A 20,940-nucleotide genomic window follows, 5' to 3' on the forward strand; every position below is an offset into this window, starting at 1 on the left:
TGGAGTTTCTTCAGTCTTAGGGGTATGCACATGCTGTGAGGAACAGAACTTGAATAGGAAGCTGGTGAGATAAACTTTAATGAGTTCCTAGAGCAAATGGGAAATGTCCTCTGCAGGGAAGAGGATGCTGTCACTGGTGGGAGTGGCTGAGCTGCTTGTCTACCATCTACCATCGTAGTCTGCTAGTGGTGAACTCTGCTTATAGGAACACAACAGCAGAAAAGTAAACCGAGGTATGAATTCTAAGCCAAAAGGGAGTCCCAAGGCCATCTTGCCATACATGTGAAAGAACATGCAGCAGCAGAGCTGACAAGGGTGTGAGTCAAGGTGAGCTGTAAATTCCCAGCAGCTGTCAGACACTAAAACCGGTCAGGCACTTTCTTCCCCAGAGCCCAGAGAGGAAGCATGGCCCTCCACCATACTGATTTCAGTTCTTCCCTCTAGAAGAGGAACATGGTCGATTTCCACTTGTTCATGAACCCAGTTACTTCTAATTTGTTACCACAGCCCTAGGAAGATAAAAACATTCTTGGGCAATGAATATATTTTACCCATAAGTTCTATCTTTTGACATACCAATTACCATCTCCTAAAAATTAAATATCTGCTTTTTTTAATCTGTCTTCCTGCTTGAAGAATTTAATTCAGTGACTCTTGTATCTCTTGTTTATGTTCCCAACATGTGATACATAAAGAACCTCCTAAATATCTCTTACTAAATGAGGAAACTATGCTTACTAAATATTTTTCACTACTTTCAAGAAATAATACCTGGGATAAGGAAGATGCCCAAGAACCAATGGGGATAACCTTAGCTATGACTCACAACATTGGGGTTATGGAACCTGAGGGGGCCACCTCCTGTAGCAAGACAGGCACGCCAGTGGAGTGATAGAGACACCAAGTCACCCACAAAACGTTCAACCCAAAATTTATCCTGTCTATAAAAAACACAGGGACAGGGGATGGAGCAGAGACTTAGGGAATGGACCCAACTTTAGACCCATCCCATGGGCAAGCCACAATCCCTAACACTAACAGTGATACTTCGTTGTGCTTGAAAACAGAAGCATGTTGTCCTCTAAGAGGCTCCATCTAGCAGCTGACTCAGACAGGTACAGACACCACAGCCAAACAGTGGATGGAGCTTGGGGACGCTTATGGAAGAATAGAAGGAAGGATTGCAGGCCCTGAAGCAGATGAAAACTCCACAGGAAGACAACAGATTCAACTAAACTAGTCCTTAGGGTTCTCAGAGACTGAACCACCAACCAAAGAATATACATGGGCTGGACCTAGGCCTCCCCACACATATGTAAGAGATGTCCAGCTTGGTCTTCATGTGGGTCCTGAACAACTGGAATGGGGGTATCCCAAAAGCTGTTGCCTATACATGGTATATAGTCTTCTAGCTGGGCTACCTTATCTAGCCTCAATGGGAGAGGAAGCCCCTAGCCCTGCAGAGACTTGAAATACCAAATTGGGGAAGGATACTGGGGGGGGCACCACTCACTCAAAGGAAAAGGGGAGGGGGAATGGGGGAATGGGGAAAAGATTGTGGGAGGGGGCGACCAGGAGGGGAGCAGCTAGTGGGATGTAATGTGAGTAAGTAAAAAAAAAAAAAAAAAGGAAGGAAGGAAGGAAGGAAGGAAGGAAGAGACGAGACTAACCTTATTATGTTTAAGATTTAGAACTGCCTTCTAGATTAGGAGAATGTTGAAAACAAAGAGATTTCATTCTAATGTTACAGTTAGGCACTTTGAGTATAGAAGAGACTTCCTCCATATTTAACGTAGGGATTATAAATGAATGATGGTCCTTCATAGATTGGTCATAAACTGGAACATGAAGGCTAGTGATTCTCAAGTTGTCTAAATCCAAAACAACTAAGAGCTGCTGAAGTCACTGGTCTGGGACTAACGCTTGAGAAAGAACCTACAAGCTAAGGAGCAGCAACAGTTGAGACCAGCGTGTGTTTAAAGTTAGTAAGTATTTAAAGAGCTAAATGCAGATGCTGACCAAAATAACTAGATTTTACTACTGTTTTCATGTTCCATAAGGCATATAAATCACAGAGCATTCAGAAATGTTATAATTATTTACTCAGAAATCCTGTAATTCTTTAATATAGGTTCTCAAATTCTGAGTCTTTATTTAAACAACAAAAATTCGTCACATAATCCATTCTCCTTCATATGAAAATTTTGTAAATTGTATCAACTAGAGAATCAATATAAATTTCTTAGGTATTTTTGGAAGTTGAAGGGAATGTTGGCTTTCCTGAAATATAGTAACTTAGCCTTTGAAGTTTTCTAGTACCAATGTGACTCTGACCAACTAGTGCAAAATTAGCTAACTGTATATAAAGACCAAGCTCATTAGAGGAACACTGTGTCCCAAAATCTATTAAACATTTATATTACAAAAAGGAAATGGAAGCTTTTCTTAAACTATGCTAATTTTATAACAGAAAGGATAAATTAAATCTGTGACTGGAAATTGCTAACTAGAGCTGCTCACTCTTGTGTGACAAAGACCCTGAACATAAAGGCCTATTCATACAGATAGATCCTTAAATTGTAATAAATTCTCTCATAGCTCATTTTCTATTTGTTAATTCATTTATTAAAAATGTGAAATATATTTTATTTAGCAATTAAAAGTAAGTGATCAGCACAGTAGCAGCTTTGCAGTAGAATTATACGTACACGTCTGCCCTCATCCATTTGGGGCCCATTTAACACAGAAAAAGCTAAGCTAGAAACACATATAAGCAATCACTGTGATTTAGCAAACTCAAAAATCAGAAGAACCTTTACCTAAGGTTTTAGAATAAATATCTCTAAGTCATCAAATTAAAACTGAAACTAGGCGCACCCTGTGTGATTGCATCTCACTCAGGGGTATTAGTCAAGTGGTAAGAAACACTTCCTGGGAAGAATATGGTGATAACTGACTTCAATGGATATTTGATGTCGAAATGACAACTTTAAAAAAATGCTAGTTGTATTCTGATAGTAACTGTGGGAGAGCACACTGAACCAAATCTAACATGATTTCATACGACCAGACTGTCTTAAGACCCATTAATAACCGATTCTTGCCCTTGTCACTGTCACACCAACGGAGTTCTATCTTCACACAACTTTTAAAAAGAGGGAAAATGGATTCATTTTATGACTAAATTTCTGATCAAGGGCAACATTCAAATGAACAACTTAATTGAGTTTACACAGCTACTTAATGGGGAAATCTACGTCCAGATTTTGTCTGTTCTAATAGAGATGCACTCCAATTCTTCATTAGACTACCCTGGCTAACCATCAGCCACTTCCTTACCAACACAACAATTTAGGTTTTCTTTGGTGCATAGCCACTAAAACTAGCTAAACCCCTGGGTGTGGTAACATATACCTTTAAACCCAGGACTTGAAAAGGTTCAGGCAGGTACATCTATAGATTTGAGGCTACCCTGGTCTACACAGTGAGTTCTGGCTCCCAGGGCTGCATGAGACCCTACCAAAAAAAAAAAAAAAAAAAAGCAAAACAAACAAACTCAGTTAAACAGGTTTAAAAAAATCAGGCTCTAACATGTCATACAACTAGGCAAATAGAATTGAAATCTTCATATAATAAATATCTTTATAATTAAATATCATTGCATAGTTTTAAGACAAATGGAGCAACCAATGAATATTTCTAGACCAGACATTGCATACAATTACTTGATAATCTTCAAGTATAACAAACAGCCTACATGGCAAAGCCACTCCAGAAAAAGAAAAAAATATAGCCACCTTAAGGTACAAAAGGAAAGAATACAAGAGAGAATCCTAGGAGTGAACTCAGAACCACAGCTACTATATAAAGTTAGTACTGCAGATAAGCAGTCTATATCTTTATTTAGAACATCAGGGAAACAGAGAGGCATTTTTATCCAGCAACATGGCTTCGATGGCAAGGGATCACATCCAAAGACCTTCTAGGTCTCTGTGATCTGGCTGTAATGCAGATATGCCCTGAATTACAGTATGGTCTGGCTGAAACACAGACAGGGCTTTCGTACACACTTTCATCCCAAACAATGATGTTTAAATGTGGGGCAAAGTGATGAATCAGAGGAAAATTTGACAGAATGCGTAGGAGATAGGTTTCATCCAGCTATTTAACAGCAGTACAGGGAGATTCAGTTGGAAGTTGAGTCAGTTGAATGGAGTTGAGTTCATTCATGAGGTCATGCAGTTCAGTGCAAGTCAACAGAGACAGTTGAAGCCAAAGAATGAGAAGGAGCCAGAAGACAAGAACATACATATTGCCAGAGTTAGTGTGAGGCTAATCAGAGCAGTTCAGTGAGAAGCTAAGAGAAGTCAGATTGAATCAGTCATCTTGAAGAGTTTGAGTCAGAACAGTTGAGTTGAACCAGGCAGAGTTCAAAAAGAACTAGAAAGGTTTTCCTGCAGTAAGCAGCTGAGATGACAATTACAACTGACAAATAGAAGTTAAATTTACAGGGTAACAGCTGCTTTTTTGAGGGGAAATAGATTACAGGGGAATTAGAATTGAACTGAAGTATGGGAATCCCTGATAAGTCAGTGACAATAACATTAGACGTTGTGCTGCACTTAAAACACACATACTCACACAGGCACACACAAGGAAGCAGGCTGAGATGAAGCTCTAGGTGTTTAACTGTGCTCTTAGCTTGGAGACTGAGCCTTCACTAGGGAGTGAACAAAACTCTGTGAGTCTCTTTAGTTAAACTGCTTTTAGAAATTCTGTTTCCCTTATCACTCCAGAGGATCACAGCTAGCTGCCGCACAGTCTAACCCATGATTCATAGTAAAGCTTTCTTTTCAGTAACTATTTTGAACCAAGCATTTTACAAATAAAGCACACAAATATAAAATAATTTTGGTGACAGAACGAGCTAGTTCACTTCATGCTGATGGAGACAAGTGACTCTAAAGGTGACTTAGCAGTTACTGGGAGGTTTTGTTTTGTTTTTTGTTTTTTTTTGTTTTTTGTCTTTCTTTTCTTCAGTGTTTTGGATACTGTGGTGAGGATGAAGAAGAAAAGATAAGGGAATATATTTTCAGCCACATGGAGTTTACATTTCTACAAACCACACATAAAGCACTAAAGGTAACCTGGAAAGGGACACATGTCATGAATAGATTAAATAATGATGTGGTCTTTTAAAGAACATTAAAAAATACCCAAAATCTTAATAAAACATAGTGTATGGATACCAGGACAACTCTCATAAGGGAAGAAGCATATCATAGATTTCTTTTCTAATCTAACTTTTATACTGCAAGTGGGGTCTGCACACCTAGAGTCACTGGATCTGTAATGTCCTGCAGGAGCAGAGTGCACCTGACACGAACGTACACACCAATACAGCCGCAGTGCTCTCTAAACCAGTGCAGGCAGTGCTTCCCGACCAAGCTCACACACACTGGTTTAAGAAAACAAAAAAAAGGAAACTCCCACCTTCCAAACCAAGAAAAATGAAACAAACCCATGTAGTCTCCTTTGGGGTTATTAATTAGCTGATATTTACACGGTCTAGGGAACATGGTATTTAATAGAATCTGAGTAAACTACTGCCAGGTTTGTGTTATAGTGGCCTGGCAAGCTGTCTAAAGGCCTTAAAAAGCAGGAGCCTTTCTTCTGGACACAAAGCTAACACTCCGAGAATGTGTCATTTTAAGTGAAATTGAATCATAAGACATGTGGTTTTTGAAAAATAATCCTGCAGTTCCTGTATAGAGCTTCAAAATATAAAAACACAACATGAAGGAGAGGAGAGTAACAGTGATGATTTTAAATAAGTATATAATTTTTAAACATCAGGAAACCACACCGTGGTCTTGGATTTCTATGAAAACACATGCATTTTTGTTTCAGAAAAACATTCTGCAGTCAAGTTATTTTCCTTGGGGATACATCTTTCCATGTGATACACAGCCTCCCGTTTCTGGATTCCACCATCATTACTGAAGTGAGAGCAAGGTGGGCAGAATGAAGAGCGGCCTGATCATGTGCAGCAGTGCTGACTGCGGGACTCTGCCAGTGCAACAACCAGAACAAAAGAACAGGGGATACCAAACAAACAAACAATCCTGCGGCAGGTGATTTATAGGAGAAGCCTGGATGAAAGGAACTGTCAAGGAGGCTTTAGGGCTGATGACTTGGCAAATTAAAACTCAGGCTTGGCTGTGAGCCAATCATTTTCTTTTTCATTCATTTTTTTTTTTGAAAAGTATTATTTATTAGAAAAGAAACACAGTTCTATGAATGTCTATATGATGATTTCTTGCCTTCCCCTGTCCGTGGCTCTTTCAAAGTGAGGACCTGGAAGGAACATCACCCAACCCCTTCTATTCCTAATGCCCAATTCTGCACAGCTTTGCACACACAGTATGTTTACAGCTGACACACCTGAAGCAAACACTGCCCAGCACCAGACTGTCAGTATCACTTTGATCGATGAAATTTTTCATGAAAAATTCAAAAGTACCTTTCTTTAAACACATTTCTATAAGTAAACATATATTCTAAAAGAAAATCTCCCCATTTTATCTAAAGACAGACAGCAATATCTTAATCAGACACATACCTATATTAGAGATGTTCAGTAACGTTCAGTAAAAATAACAGGCAAAGGGCATTTGTCTATTTTTTGGTTGGCTGGTAGATTGGTTGGGTTTTGGCTATAGGGTTTCTCTGTGCAGTCTTGGCTGACCTGGAACTCACAGTGTAGACCAAGCTGGGCTCTAACTCAGAGATCTACCTCTCTCTGTCTCCTGAGTGCTAGAGTTAAAGGCGTAATGAAAGCACTGCTCTGCTTGGTTATTTTGTCTTAAATAAATAAAAATTAACGTATCCCTCTGAAAATGTTGTTCTTGCTAATTTCCATAAAATTATTTTATCTATACTTCTAAAAAGATTTCCCCAGAAGTAAAAATGTTATAAAGTTTGATGATTTTGCATTTTGTTTAAAGGCAATGCATTTTCTAACCAAACTTATGAACCATGCATTCAGAAGTTACTCACTTAAAATGAAGATCTTTGAAAGTGAAGTGGGTTTCCACAATTCCTGTCGTTTTCACTCTTGTTCTGAGGACATCCTGCTGGGTTGGAATGTAATTTGGTTGTGCTATTCTGTCCAAGTCATTCAGATAGCTGCACACAACCAATAAAACTTAGTGTTACGCAGAACAAGAACCAAGAAAGGTTACTTAAAACAAAAACCACAACATATTTTAATTATGCAATGTTCTAAAGTCTTCAAGGGTCTTTATAAGCATATAAAACAACCGATTTAAGCTTTCGTGTTGCATAATTACTGAAAAATCTTTAGTGACTCTTTTAATGCCTTAAGCTTCGTTTTTTTAGACACAGTGATTCAAAGGAGAGGAATTTAAAATGTCTAAACTGAGAAATACTGTGAGCTTCCTCCTTAAAATTTCCTTACACTCTGAGTTTACCACTGTGCTTGGGTCTGCACTTTCCCCTCTGCTGAAGACCTTACAGGTCTTAATTGTAAATGTGGCAGCAAGAAACCTCACCAGAGGCTAGATGAATGTTGTTTGCTGCTAACCTTGTGTTTCCCACAGGGAAACCCACACCTTCCTGTTCTTTACTTCCATAGCTCTACCAACACTGATCTTGGAGGACCAGAGTCCCCCAATACAATGCAGGCTTTTGTCAATGGCTTTACTTGTCCATCCCAATGAGAGGACAAGACCCTACTGTTAAAGGTACCACACACTTCACCTTCAGACACAGAAAAAGCAAGCTACATGATAAGTCTCTTCCCTGACGCATTCAAGTGCTCCGCAGGCTGCTGGGAGAAAAAAAAAGGCATCACTGGTGTTGTAAACCCTATGAATCAAAAATTAAAGCTGCTTGGCAAGATGCTCCCACCTCTCAGTAGTGGCGCCACTATTATAGAGGTAACCAACTGCTATCTGATTTGATTTGAGACCTTAGAAATCCAGTTAAAAACCTTTGCCTTGGGAAGCTGTAGGTCCAATTATCGTTACTAAGTTGATATTACATCAAGTGTAACTGTGGGATTTTCTACCTGCGACCCATTTCCTAAATAACAACTCAGAGGCTTATTGTTTATTAAGAAATGCCTAAGCCATAATCTATGCTTCTTCCGCGACTAGTTCATAACTTAAATAATCCATTTATTCTACTGTATGTCTGCCACATGGCTGGTAACTTCTCATCAGTTTCGTATTTCCAACTTCCTTCTCAGAGTCTGGGAGGCAAATCATCCCCCTGACTATCTCCCAGAGTTCCAATCTCTCAACCAGAACTCTCACCCTCTACTTCCTGCCTTTTGCTAACAGGTCATCAGCTTTTTATTGAGAAGTAATGTCTCCACACAGTACTCAACAGATCACTCTTACAATCAAGGTCCTTTCTAAATATCTATGTTTATACTCAGAGACAGTAGCTCCTCTCATCCTGATCAGAGAAGCTTCTCTTTACAGTGAATGTTGAGACTCATGGATAGCCAAGGCAATGAGAAGAAGTGACGGCCGAGGGCTCAAGCCTAAGGAAGACATTAATACCATCCTATAAGGCACAGAAAACTCAGCAGAAGAAGATATAGCAAGTGTATCAGAACTACATAAGCACTCTGAAGAATGCAGAGGGAATTTTGGAAGTTTCAGTGACACTCTTGGTGGTATACTAGAGATAGCCCTATTCTATGCACTTCCAATTAGAGATGGCATATGCATGAGGGTTTCTGAAAACATAGGTAATAACAGCCTTGCTACCTACCACAAATGTGTGACTAAGACAGAGAAAGCACTCAAATACTGTCACTCAGAAGACCTGAGTTGTATAAGAATGTGCCTTATACAATTTTCCAGCACAAGTGGCCTGGAGACAGATTTGACTAGAGTGTGATCTCCATAATAGCTGAGTTCTGAACCTGTGGCTACTTACTATGCTGCAGAATCGTTCAGCTGGTACTCCCGGGATCTATTGAAGCAGGCTTGCACACCACTGTCTTTCCACAGTCTCTTGATGACACCGGCGAGCTCTGCAGTCATAAAGCCTTCTTCTGCAGCCCCAGCAAGCACGAAGAGTTGTCGAGCATCATCCTGCACATTTAACAAGACAAGAGAATGTCGAGATGAAGAGCAAGCTAGGAAAAAAGCACCACAATCGGGAATTTCCTTCATGGTTTCTATAGAAGTGCCATGCTTGTCTTTATCTAAAGCACCACTTGAAAATTAGATCTAGGGATGGAGAGGTGGCTCAGTGGTTAAGAACACTGACTGGTCTTCCCAAGGTCCTGAGTTCAATTCCCAGCAACCACATGGTGGCTCACAACCATTTGTAATGGTTCTTTCTTCCTTCCAGTGTGTCTGAAGACAGCTATAATGTACTCACATACATAAAATAAATAAATATTAAAAAAGGAAATTAGGTCTATGCAATGTGTGTTGTGTATGTATATGTATATATGAGTATATACATATATACTCAATATATATTATAACATGTGTGTCTATGTATGTATGTATGAATAATAGGTGAGGTTTGCTAACGGAGACATAGGGGAGGAAATCTGCAGTTTGTTGTAGATATACTCACAATGCCTGTAAGGGACAACACATACAAATTTCGAAACAAAAGTTAGTCCAGCTCTACTTCAGTGATAAAGGGCTAACAGTGAACCACAAGTAATCAACCACAGTGCTGCCAAAGAGAAGGAGAACATGAGCCACTAACTGGATCCATGTTGTCTGACACAACCATGCTTTTATAAACAGGAAACAGGAGGTCAGGTGGAAGGAGCTTCCACTTCATGTGCACTTTATTCATACTGAGTCTTCAACAGCTAGGTGTAGTTTATCATAATCCTGACTAAGACCAGACCAATGCTTAAGTGCTCAGATCTGAATGTGGGTAGTAATCACCATCCTGGTAGCATAGTGGAGACTCGAGGTAGAAACAATGTAAAGCAAAACAAAAGAAAACAAAACCTAGGTGTCATAAGTTACTACTTTGCTCAGGTTATTTTAAGCTTGAGATCTATGGTGGGGGAATAAGCCATTATTATTCCCAAGGGGCATCCTTCCAAACTACAGCTGGTTCCCCAATCTTCAGGTTGAAGGTATCTGAATAGTTTGAGTGCAATGGAGAGGTATAGAAGTGTTTATCATTTTATTATTCTTATCTTTATGTACAGTACTGAATATACTCTATATTACACTGTGATCAGGTTATTTTTAACAATAATCTAGAAATTAAAGTACACAGGTAGGATTTCTGGACATTACATGTAAATATACCTTTTGAGTTTTTAAAATCGGTTTTTACTACACAGCCCAGGCTAGCCTTGATTGAACTTGTGATCCAACCTGCCTCAGTGCCAAGTGCTGAGATTAAAGGAGGGCACCATCATACTTGGAAGGCATGTTATAAATAAACTTGATCATCTTCGGATTTAGGAGTTTATTGAGCGCTTGTGGATGAATTGCCAGCCACTCCTGGGGTTAAGAGTGCACTGTCTTACAGAGTGATGCAAGTGTGACAGAGTACGCAGCAGAGAAGTGTCCCAGGGCATGGCTGCAGAGTAGACCAGCTGACAGTATAAATCCATCCTGCTGCTAATTCATGAAACATTTTCTTTTCAGCTGGAACTCATCATGGAAACTAATTAAGTCTCTCAGCATGGAGACACATTATTCAAGCATATGTTTCCCTCTTTAGTAAACCACAAGAGAGATACATACGAGCCAGCAACATGTGTGTATCCTTAGCAAACCAGCCTATCACGTCTGTGGCCACTCTTAGCCTAGTTCCATTAAGCAATAAGGTCACTAGATAATACCCTACACACACACACACACACACACACACACACACACACACACATCATTTTTATTTATTAAACAACAGAAAACATAATTTTGTTTAGAAAAATTCTGAAGTAGTTTTTAAAGACTGTACTTCATCATGTAATCTTTAGTCAATTTTAGCAAAGTTTTTGGCAGAAGAGATGAAGACCCTTCAGTCTGGGTCACCTGAACAGACCCTTTCCTATCCTACTTTCCAGGAAGGCACCCGAAAGAAAACGCAGAAGGAACTTTGGACGCTGTATTTATAAACTGAACTTCCCAAGGCATTCAAATGTCTCTTCCACTTTTAGATTGCACACGTAAGTGAGACCATGTGATCCCTTTCTTTCAGTGTCTGCCTTATATGACTTTAGCACAGTGTTCTGATTACAATGAAATGTTGGTCAAACCTGCAGAGATAGAAACCTAAACAATGCCCACCTGGGGCAAAGGAAGTGGACAGAGAAGCAGAAGTTCAGTTCAAAGGAAAGGAAGCAAAGGACAGGCCGAAATGATTACAAGGAGCGAATGTCCAACATCAAATCTAATCATACAGCTGAATTTTATTTAAATTATGTTAATTAAGTTATGTTAGCCACTCTCATAACTCAAAGAATGTAATGTATGAGAAGATAGAAATGTAACTTTGCATTTTTGTAGTAACTATATTGCTGTCCTGCGGATCCCATATAACATCAAATTGTAAATCTCAAAACTCTACAGTAAAATTAACTCTTAAAAAAGTCTCTTTCTCACAAAATCTAAGTTAACTGAAATTAACTGGAAACTTAACATGGTGTGACGGTGTACAGCTATAACCCTGGTACTTGGGATGCTGACATAGGCTCATCTGAAGTTCTAGGCCAGCCTGGGCTACAGAGTGAATGTAAAGTCACTGTAAATTACAGTGAAACACAAATGGGAATATTTACCTCCCAGTTACTGCTGGACATTTAGCCATCATCTACAGATGAGCACTAAAGTAGTGGGTTTGAGCAGAAAGCATCATAGAAAGCTTTCTACCTCACCTTGTGTTTCAAACAACCCAAGGCAACTTGTCTCAAGTATGATGGCCAGTCATCCAGTCACCATATAAATCATTAAATCAACAATCAGTAAGTCCTTGCTGTCTAAAACTTAAAGCTATAGGACTTTACAAAATGTTTAAAACACAAAACTCCTCCAAAGTGTCTAAAGACATCAACAGGAACACAAGCAGTAAAGATAAAAGGGACAGAGACCATGCAAGACAGGACTGGACTGTGGTTAGTGAAGCAGTTTACAGGACCCGAGCCATGGTATTAAAAGCAAGGAAGGGCTGGAGGGCTTGGCTCAAAGTTAGACTTACTTCAATATCCAGTCTACCTACTACCAAGACCTCTCTGTAAGCACCATGTGGTGCACAGATTATACATACATACATACATACATACATACATACATACATGACTCAGAGTCTTCTATCCAGGATGGGAAGACTTTGAAGGAGCAGGATGGTGAACTTTTGAAATGTTAAGGGTCACAAAGGCAAGAAAGAGTACACTTTCTGTTGAATATGGAGGAGCAGAAACGGTACATTTTCAGGGACCAACGCATCAGGATTCAATTCAAAAGCACAAACACTTTTTAATAGTCAAAGCAATCTAAAGTGTGAGAACCCCAGGGGAGGCTTTTAAAGCAATAGCTAGATGATTAATCAGGACACAGAAGACAAACTTCCAGATGAAAGTAATCTCTGCATAGAAAGCATCAAAAGGCTCTTCTAAAACACAAGGTAAACAAGATGATAAACTAGATTGAAAATAGTGACACCTCTGAACTGAAGCAGTAAAAATAATTTTCGGTTGTCAGGACTGATATATGAGATATTTGCCACTCAGAGACTGAACCACCAATCAAAGTGCATACACAGGCTGGACCTAGGCCTCCCAGCATCCGTAACAGATGTGCAGCTTGGTCTTCATGTGGGTCCAGAACAACTGGAATGGGGCTATCCCAAAACAGTTTCCTGTATGGGGGATGTGTTCTTCTATCTGGGCTGCCTTGTCTGTCCTCAGTGAGAGAGGAAGCTCCTAGCTTTACAGAGACTTGAAGTGCCAGGGTGTGGGGGTGGGGAGAAACCCAGGGGGCCCCCACCTGCTGAGAGGAGAAGGGGAGGGAAAATGGGGGAAGGATTTTGAAAGGGGGTGACTAGGAGGGAGGCAGTGAGGGGGATGTAAAGCGAATAAGAATAAATAGATAGATAGATAGATAGATAGATAGATAAGCAAGCAAGCATGGACCTGCAACACATTTTCTCTATAATCAAAAGTAAAAATGATTTGAGGCAAGAAAACAGTCATGTTTCTTTCCCCATAATATTATTTAAAAGAGGGAGGGTAATGCCTAAAATAATTAAAAAAGCCTAAGTTAATTTTAACTCAATTTGAGGTTGTAAGAACTTTTACTAAATTTCAGTAACTTTATCAGGAATCATAAGCGTCATGGTATTAAGAAATTATTGGCAAATGCATTGCCAAACCTGTGACTTTATATATGTTTATAATAATATATGTACTAAAATTAATAAAAATAGTGACATTTAAGTTTTTTGCATGGGCAATCAAAAATCCAGAGAGACACAGAAATACATGATAATCAATGGTGAATGGAGTCAAAGATGGAGGTGCAGGTTACTCAGCATCACTGAGCGATTTGCATAGCCGTTCCTCAGGATGGAACCGAGGAAAGTTCAGCTCCTCACCTCTCTCCTCTAACACAATGTGGAATACTACTGTAAATGCCTCAGATGCTCTTCTAGTGGGCACAGCAGGTGAGAATGCCTGGGGACATTTTGAAGAAATGGGATTTGGAAGGAACAAAAACTTACCAGCTATTAAAAACCTACACTATGTAGAACAGTCTGGATTTAATACCAGCCAAGAAAATAAAAATATCAACATAAACCTAATGATCGAGTGGTAAGATAAATCAGGATGGAAGGATGTGGTTATTCCACAAATACTTGTGGATAATGAGTTATAAACAGAGAAGTACAAACACATCTTATTAAGTTCATCGGCAGAATATGTCAGAGGTGATAAAGAACAAAGATTCAAGAGCTGAAATCCACTGCCTTGCAGAACTTTAAAGTAGCATAAATACTTGTTAAATCACTTGTTGACTAAAGATGTTCAAAATTTAAACAATAAATAAAAAAATAAAAACAATAGCATAAGAAATCTTAATAATGAAAAATACCCAAGAATAAGGTGACGGGTGATAAAATATAAGAAAACTATTGGGACAAAAGCCTAATGCATGTGCACTTACAAACTAGCAAACAGAAATTAAAACAAAAAGACCTCAGGGGTTAAGCAAACACAGGCCACAAACACATACCAAAAGCATAGACAGTACTGGTATGGAAAGCTGTACAAAGGAAAGAATTCTGTCTATTGAGCTAAGACTCACTAATCACAGATGAGAACATTCCCTTAACTCTGGCTGCCTCAAGTAAGAAGAAAATACATACTCAGATTGCTGCCAAAGTGAATTGCTAAATCTTCTGCAACCGAAATCTTGCAAATCAGGCAAATAGAGATAAAACAACTAACAAGCAGATGAAAACAGCCACAAGGTGTTCAAAGAGAAACATGACCATCTCCCAGGGCCAATGAGAGGCTGGTCAGGGAGGTGCATGAGTGGACCTGGGGTTCTGGGGTTCCTCATAGTATAAGATATCTCAAGTAGCTTCCAAAGAGTGAAAGACCAGTCTTGAGTTTGGATGTGCTGCCAATTGGTTTCAGACACAATGCCACTAGAAAAATAAAGCTCAATGACATAGAAACCATAATTTTCAATCTATTTTTGTAAATATATTCCCTGTCATTGCTATAATCCCATAAAACCATGCTTTCTGGCTGTCCTCGTTCTGGGCATGTTATTGCAGGCCAGCCCACTGTCATAAAGTGACACCAGGGCTTACTGTGTGCTAACAGTCCTACATAATGTTTCCTACCACACGAAAATCTGAATTACCAATACTTAGTAGTCACAGATGGACCAACTTCACTCTGTGAAAGCTTTAAAGAGACAATAGCCATAAATTTGATTGTACCAGGTCAACCTTAGAAATAAATTTTGATTTTTTTCTCAATTAAAATAGACAATGTAGGCTATGGCCATACATCCTCACGAACTAGTTGGCCAGCTCCAGAACATACACATGCAGGCGACACTGAAGGACTCACTGGCTGCATTTATACACTTATTCATTGGTGTGAATATGTAATAGCAATGGTTAATCCTGGGAGAGGAAGGGGAATAGGGAAGGCAGAAATGATATAATTATATTTTAATTATTTTTAATTAAAAGGGACATAATCGCAACAAAAACAAACAGGCTTTTTAGTGTTTGTTTAGTAATTCTGAAGTCTATTTGGAACAGAAATGCTTACTAGTCTTGATATTTGGTAAAACAAAACAAAAAAAAAGAACAAGACAGGTTAATCTAAACCTACTAGGTACCAATTCATCTGTGAAGCAATATAAACTAATACACCGTGATTCTGTCAACAATAACAGTATAATTACTGATAATAAAATCAACAAAATTTATTGAGCATCTATTATGGCCAAGGGATGTTATAAACAGTAACTATTGATTTCATTTTTTAAAAATCCCATGAAGTAGATGTTCTTTTTTTTTTTTTTCTTTTCTATTCCATATAATTCAACAGGATTAGAGACCCTGAATCACATGTCTGGGGACTGGTCTGGGAAAAACAAAAGTACATCAGTGGAGGGCAGGGGAAGTGTCTCCAAGCACACCCAATTGAACATTAAAGGTAGTATTTTCAAGTCATTGGAAATGGACTGGTTACTTAATAAGGGGCAATACGGTAGGAGACAAATTATGACATATTCAGATCCTGTTTAATAGCAAACAAATAGGTGGATAGATTAGAAAAATCCATAGTATTATAGAAAATAATAAGAGCTAAAGTTTGAGAAGATGTGTCAGTTGTTCTGTATGTGTACACATGCATGATGATCTGGTTCAGGTCGCTCTCACCCACATAAGGAGCCAAGCATGGCAATGTGCCTTTCTATGTGCACTCCCCAGATGGGGAAAACTGAGAAAGGACTCCTGGAACCACTTGGCTAGTCATTTAGGCTGAATTACTGAGCTCCAGATTCAGTGTGAAACCCTGTTCCAAAAAATAACGTGGAGAACACTGAAGAAGACAAAAGAGGATGCTAACCTTGGCCTCCCAACCCCATACACAAATGCACAGGAATGTGCACAGATGCAAGCACAGATGTAAAAATTCCCAATCATCTTGGCCATGCAATGAGTTTGATGGCATTCTGAGATACTTGAGACCTTGACTCAACAAGAATACTAATTACAGTAACTGGGAGTATTATCTTTATATCAAGCCCAAGACAAAAATTTGAGAATTAATGCAAAAAAAAATAATAAAAGTTTTGCAAAGAAACAACACACAAAGAGTGAATATCTCTCATATTCAAAGAAACCAGTTCCAAAAACAATTTAACAAAAATAAGAATACCCAGAGGAATCTACAAGGGAAACAAAAACAGACAAACTCTTATAAACGATTCTCATCTTCAGTAAATGTCAGAGAAAACTAAAAGACAAAACTGATAATCCTCCTCATTTATAAAGCATTGAACCTTGGAATGCTGGCCATATCTAAGTCAGTGTAACCCTCAGAAAATGCAAAGTGATGACGGCTTGCTACAAAGGTAATCCACCCTGCTCTCACCTGTAAAGCCGAGCTGTGGCTCTTCCCAGAAATAAATATCTAATTTTCCTCACCTCATAATACAGGGATTGCTATTTGTAAAAAACAGATTTTTCAGTGTGCCTTTGCATATGCTATTCCTTGGTTGTAGAGTGGCTTTTTTTCGTTTTTGTCTACAAACCCCTTACTCGGTTACAATATTCAGCTCAAATGTGCCTTCCACATGGGCAAGGTCTCCTTAATTCATCTTTATAACCTCCAGAGTAACTGCAAGGGCTTATAGTGGTTTAAATTCTATGTAGAAGCAAGGCAGCCTGAAATACAGACAAAAGGAGGGCAGGCCATGGGAGAACACACTCCTCATGAAGCAGTAACTGGAGAAAGCTGAGAACATCAGAAACAATGGCTGACAGCAGGAAGGGGCAGTTGCTGGGTGTGTATCTATGGGCACACATAGATTGCAGAGCCTCAGAAGAGCGATTAACCACAAAGTAGCCACTTATTCAGAATACTTACTCTTACGGCTAAGCTGACAGATCTTACAGGAAAGCGTTAAAAAAAAATTCTTTCTGAGACAGGCATGAAAATCAAATGGCTTCTCATAAAACTGCCTGTGCTGTCCCTGAATCATCAAAACCCAGGCTCTAAAAGGCTCTAACGCATCTCTTCTTGCAGCTGCTGTAGGATCCGATGCCCAGTACTGGGAATGTGGGGTGCTATTTAGTTTGGTACGGTTTTCTGAGATGAGGCTTCACTTTGTAGCCCAGGGTGACCTTGGACTCACTACATAGCTTACAGAGTTCCTGATCACACTCATGAAGATCCTCCGGCCTCAGTTCTCCCAAGCACTGGGCTTACAGGCTTGAGCTGCTACAACCCACTTACATAAATGAATGTGCAAGTTTTCAGTGGCCATACTTGGAATTGCTGTAAAGTACAATTTCTGTTTATTTTCTCTCCTTAATCTCTGTCAGCATGATTCTTTTAAACAGAGATTTAGAAGTCAGAGCTGCTGATTCTTCCAAGAGTGTTTCAAAATAATTTTTTAATAATTCATAACATTCCTCTAAATTTCCTCAGGAAATAAGATTTGATTATATCTAGAATATTTTGTCTCATCTACTATTCATTCAGTGTAATTTATGCATTTATCTTTTATTCATCTAACAATTGCTCTGAAAGTGTTTAATGAATAAATGATACATTAATTAATTAAAATGATCTTGACCATATTCCCAACATTGTACCTTTCCTTTCTAGATTTATCGTACATATATGCTGCTTTGTGACTTTGTATTTTGAGGAGCCAAACTGGGCCCCACATAGTCAAGGCCAGTAAGTGCTCTGGCCCTAAGCAATACTCACCCAGCCCTGTATTCAGAAACTTGCTAAGTGAATAATTACAGAAATGATCAATGTTAATTTTTTTACCCTGCTGTATATGGAGCTCTTAAAATAAGCCACACAGCTTTGCTCCCTCCACCTTACACTGTGCCCGCTAACAACTGTGTCATTTTTTTTTTTTCTTTGAGACTTGAGTTTTACATCTGTTTTGGATTTCACATACAAGTGAACCCGGACTGTACTTTTTCATATATCACAATATTGTTGGTGCAGAAATGGCAGTGAACTGCCTTTCACTGACGCGTGACCAAAATAACAAGTAACAGCCCTTAAATAAACAGATTAAGCCTCAAATAGAGAGAAGGGAGAGGACAGTGCCTTGTGGAAAGCAGGCTGAGGATGAGAGGAGGGAGCCTGGGCCAGCACCAGGCCTGCAGTACTCCGGGCCTGCTGCTGTCCAGTCTTGCAGCTTCCTTCCTGCCTTCCAGCCTGTTTACCAGGCACTGGCTTCTCTGCTGAAGTCCCACTTAGCTCTGAAGCTTTGATTCACATCTTTAAATAGCCGGTATTTTCCTGTCTCAAAGATACGCAAACTCATGCCGTTTTCATTACTCGGGGTTCAGTTCCTGTTTTAGTCTGGGCCTAAGGACAAATAATGAGATCATGTCAGTGCTGAAACGTTGTTTTATTTTCTTGCTGTGTAGCCCTGCCTAGCTGTCCTAGTACTCCTTGTCTAGTCCAGGCCAGCCTCATTGCAGCAATCCTCCTGCCTCTGCAGGTCAAGTGCTAGACTGAAATATTTAAACTTGTAAGACAAAGTAAACCTTTTGTTTACTGATTAGGCTAATTACCTCTGGTATTTTATGATGGTAACAGCAGGTGGACTGTGGGCACATAGGTATCTGTGTATTATGGTCTAAGTATAAAATGGCTGCAAGTATTCATGTGCTAGATGTTTGTTCTCTAACTAATGGGCTACTGACATGACTGGATGGGGGAATATAACATCACCAGTGAACTAAACTGCTGGCAAATTCAGAGGTGAACATCCAATTAGAATGGGGCCTGGCTGGAGGAATCAGATCACTGTTTGTCTCTGAAGGGAGTATCTTGTCCTTTGCCCACTTCCTGTCTCTTTCTGCCTCCTGCCTACCATGATGCCTCTCCACCATGATGTTTTAGCCTTGCCTCAAGACCACAGCAATGGAGTCTACCAACCATGGATTGAAACCTTTCATGCTGTGAGCCACAAGCAAGTTGCCCCTCTTTGGATGGGTTTGCCTAGGTGTTTTTGTAGGGTTGGCAAAATGTTACTTAGACTTTAATATCTGTGTTGTATAGAAAATACTTCAGCGATTTCTGAACAGCCTGTAGGGCCTCAGCTATGCATCAGACCCAAGCCAACACACTGAATGCCTTACCGCCCGAGCAGAGTCTCCGAAGTCAATTTTCAACCTCCCCATGGCTCTAATGATTGCAATGATGGACTGGATGGTGTTGCTGTAGACCACCGCCTTGTACTGCTTACACTCCTCTTCTGAGTAGCCAGCTTCGTGGATAATTCTACAGCGATCAAAGGAAAAATGCGAATGCTTCCTTATAGAAGTCATTCAGAGCCATAAAACAATGCATTTAATGTCATCCGTTTACTTACTTCATCTGCTTCACAATTGTACTCTTTCCAGATTCACCAGCACCTAGAAAATAAAAGAAGGATTTGCTAATTCAGTATCAGCCCTTAAGTATCTCCAGCTCCCAAAGCACACAGGTGTTCACATGGTCACCTCTAGCCAGTTCACGCTTGTGCGTGTGCATCCACCACACTCTAAGTCACTTAAAAGTGACTGTTGTATTAAAACAAGACCCAACTCAGAAACTCCATAGGACTAACAAGTTCACAGACCTAAGGCACAGCACGCATACCAGCACCAGCGGGAAGTGGTCTTGGAATCAACCTCCTCCACTTTTCCCTTCCTACATCTTCCTTCCCATTCTGTCTTGTGTGCTGGGGGTCAAACTCTGGGCCTCACATTCTCAAGGCAAGTAAATGCTCCAGCACTAAGCAACACCAACCTAGCTATTCAGGGTTTTGCTCAGTGAATTGATTTTAACCATGCATACAACAGGAAGAAATATGTGTAATTATGTGAAATGATGAATGTTAACTCTTTCATGATAGTAGTAACCACTTTACTATATATGGATCTCTTAACAATATTTTGTACATCTTAAAACATAATAAAACAATAAAACTTAAGAAAAATTTTATTACCAACCATAATTCTCACATTTACGTCTATTTTTCTATTATTTCATAATACTTCATTTGAATGTCATTAAACTCATCTGAAAAAAAAAGTTTCTATTATTGCATAGTCTCTAAAGCATTTTTAAAAAATCGATTCTTTAGCTGGACATGGAAGCTCATAGCTCTAATCCCAGCATTTCTGAGGCTGAGGAAGAATATTGACACCAGCTTAAGGAGACCCTGGGCTTCTGAGTTTTAAGGTAGTGACAGAGACTCATAAAACCAAAAACATGAAAATAAAAATAAGCCAACCACCTACTGCAAATTGCAGTATTGGAAATTGTTTCATTCATGACTTTGTTCCACACTGGTAGACATTTTAACTGCCGAGTAAACATCTCAATATTAACTTCTGGCTCCTTTGATGCGGGGCAGTAATATCAAGAAGCCACTTGAGAGACTGGAGAGAAATAGTTAAATGTGCTTGCTAGGTTTACAAAGGACCTGGGTTTTATTTCCAGCACCCATACTGGACAGCTCACAACCACGTGTAATTCCAGTTCCAGTGGATTCCATGCCCTCTTCTGACCTCTGGAGGCACCGGGCATGCATGTGGTACATATTTATACATGTAAGCAAAAGAATAATACATATAAAATAAATATTAAAAAAGAAAAATCCAGGGAGCTGGAGAGATGACTCAACAATTAAGAGTACC

At 39.4% G+C, this 20,940-nt stretch overlaps 1 protein-coding gene across 1 annotated transcript in view; it reads right to left on the reverse strand.

Annotated features, from left to right (window-relative positions):
* The window catches only part of Gnai1 (G protein subunit alpha i1), a 77,569-nt gene that overhangs the window by 10,579 nt on the left and 46,050 nt on the right, over positions 1-20,940 (reverse strand). The window contains exons 2-5 of the mRNA XM_034519215.2: positions 19,629-19,671; positions 19,396-19,537; positions 8,974-9,131; positions 7,060-7,188 (exon numbers count right to left, since the gene is read on the reverse strand). Of these exons, the coding sequence (XP_034375106.1) occupies positions 7,060-7,188; positions 8,974-9,131; positions 19,396-19,537; positions 19,629-19,671 (472 nt within the window). The remainder of the gene's footprint in view (positions 1-7,059; positions 7,189-8,973; positions 9,132-19,395; positions 19,538-19,628; positions 19,672-20,940) is intronic.

The sequence above is a fragment of the Arvicanthis niloticus genome, chromosome 15 (assembly GCF_011762505.2).
Source record: "Arvicanthis niloticus isolate mArvNil1 chromosome 15, mArvNil1.pat.X, whole genome shotgun sequence".
In the NCBI taxonomy this organism is placed as follows: domain Eukaryota; kingdom Metazoa; phylum Chordata; class Mammalia; order Rodentia; family Muridae; genus Arvicanthis; species Arvicanthis niloticus.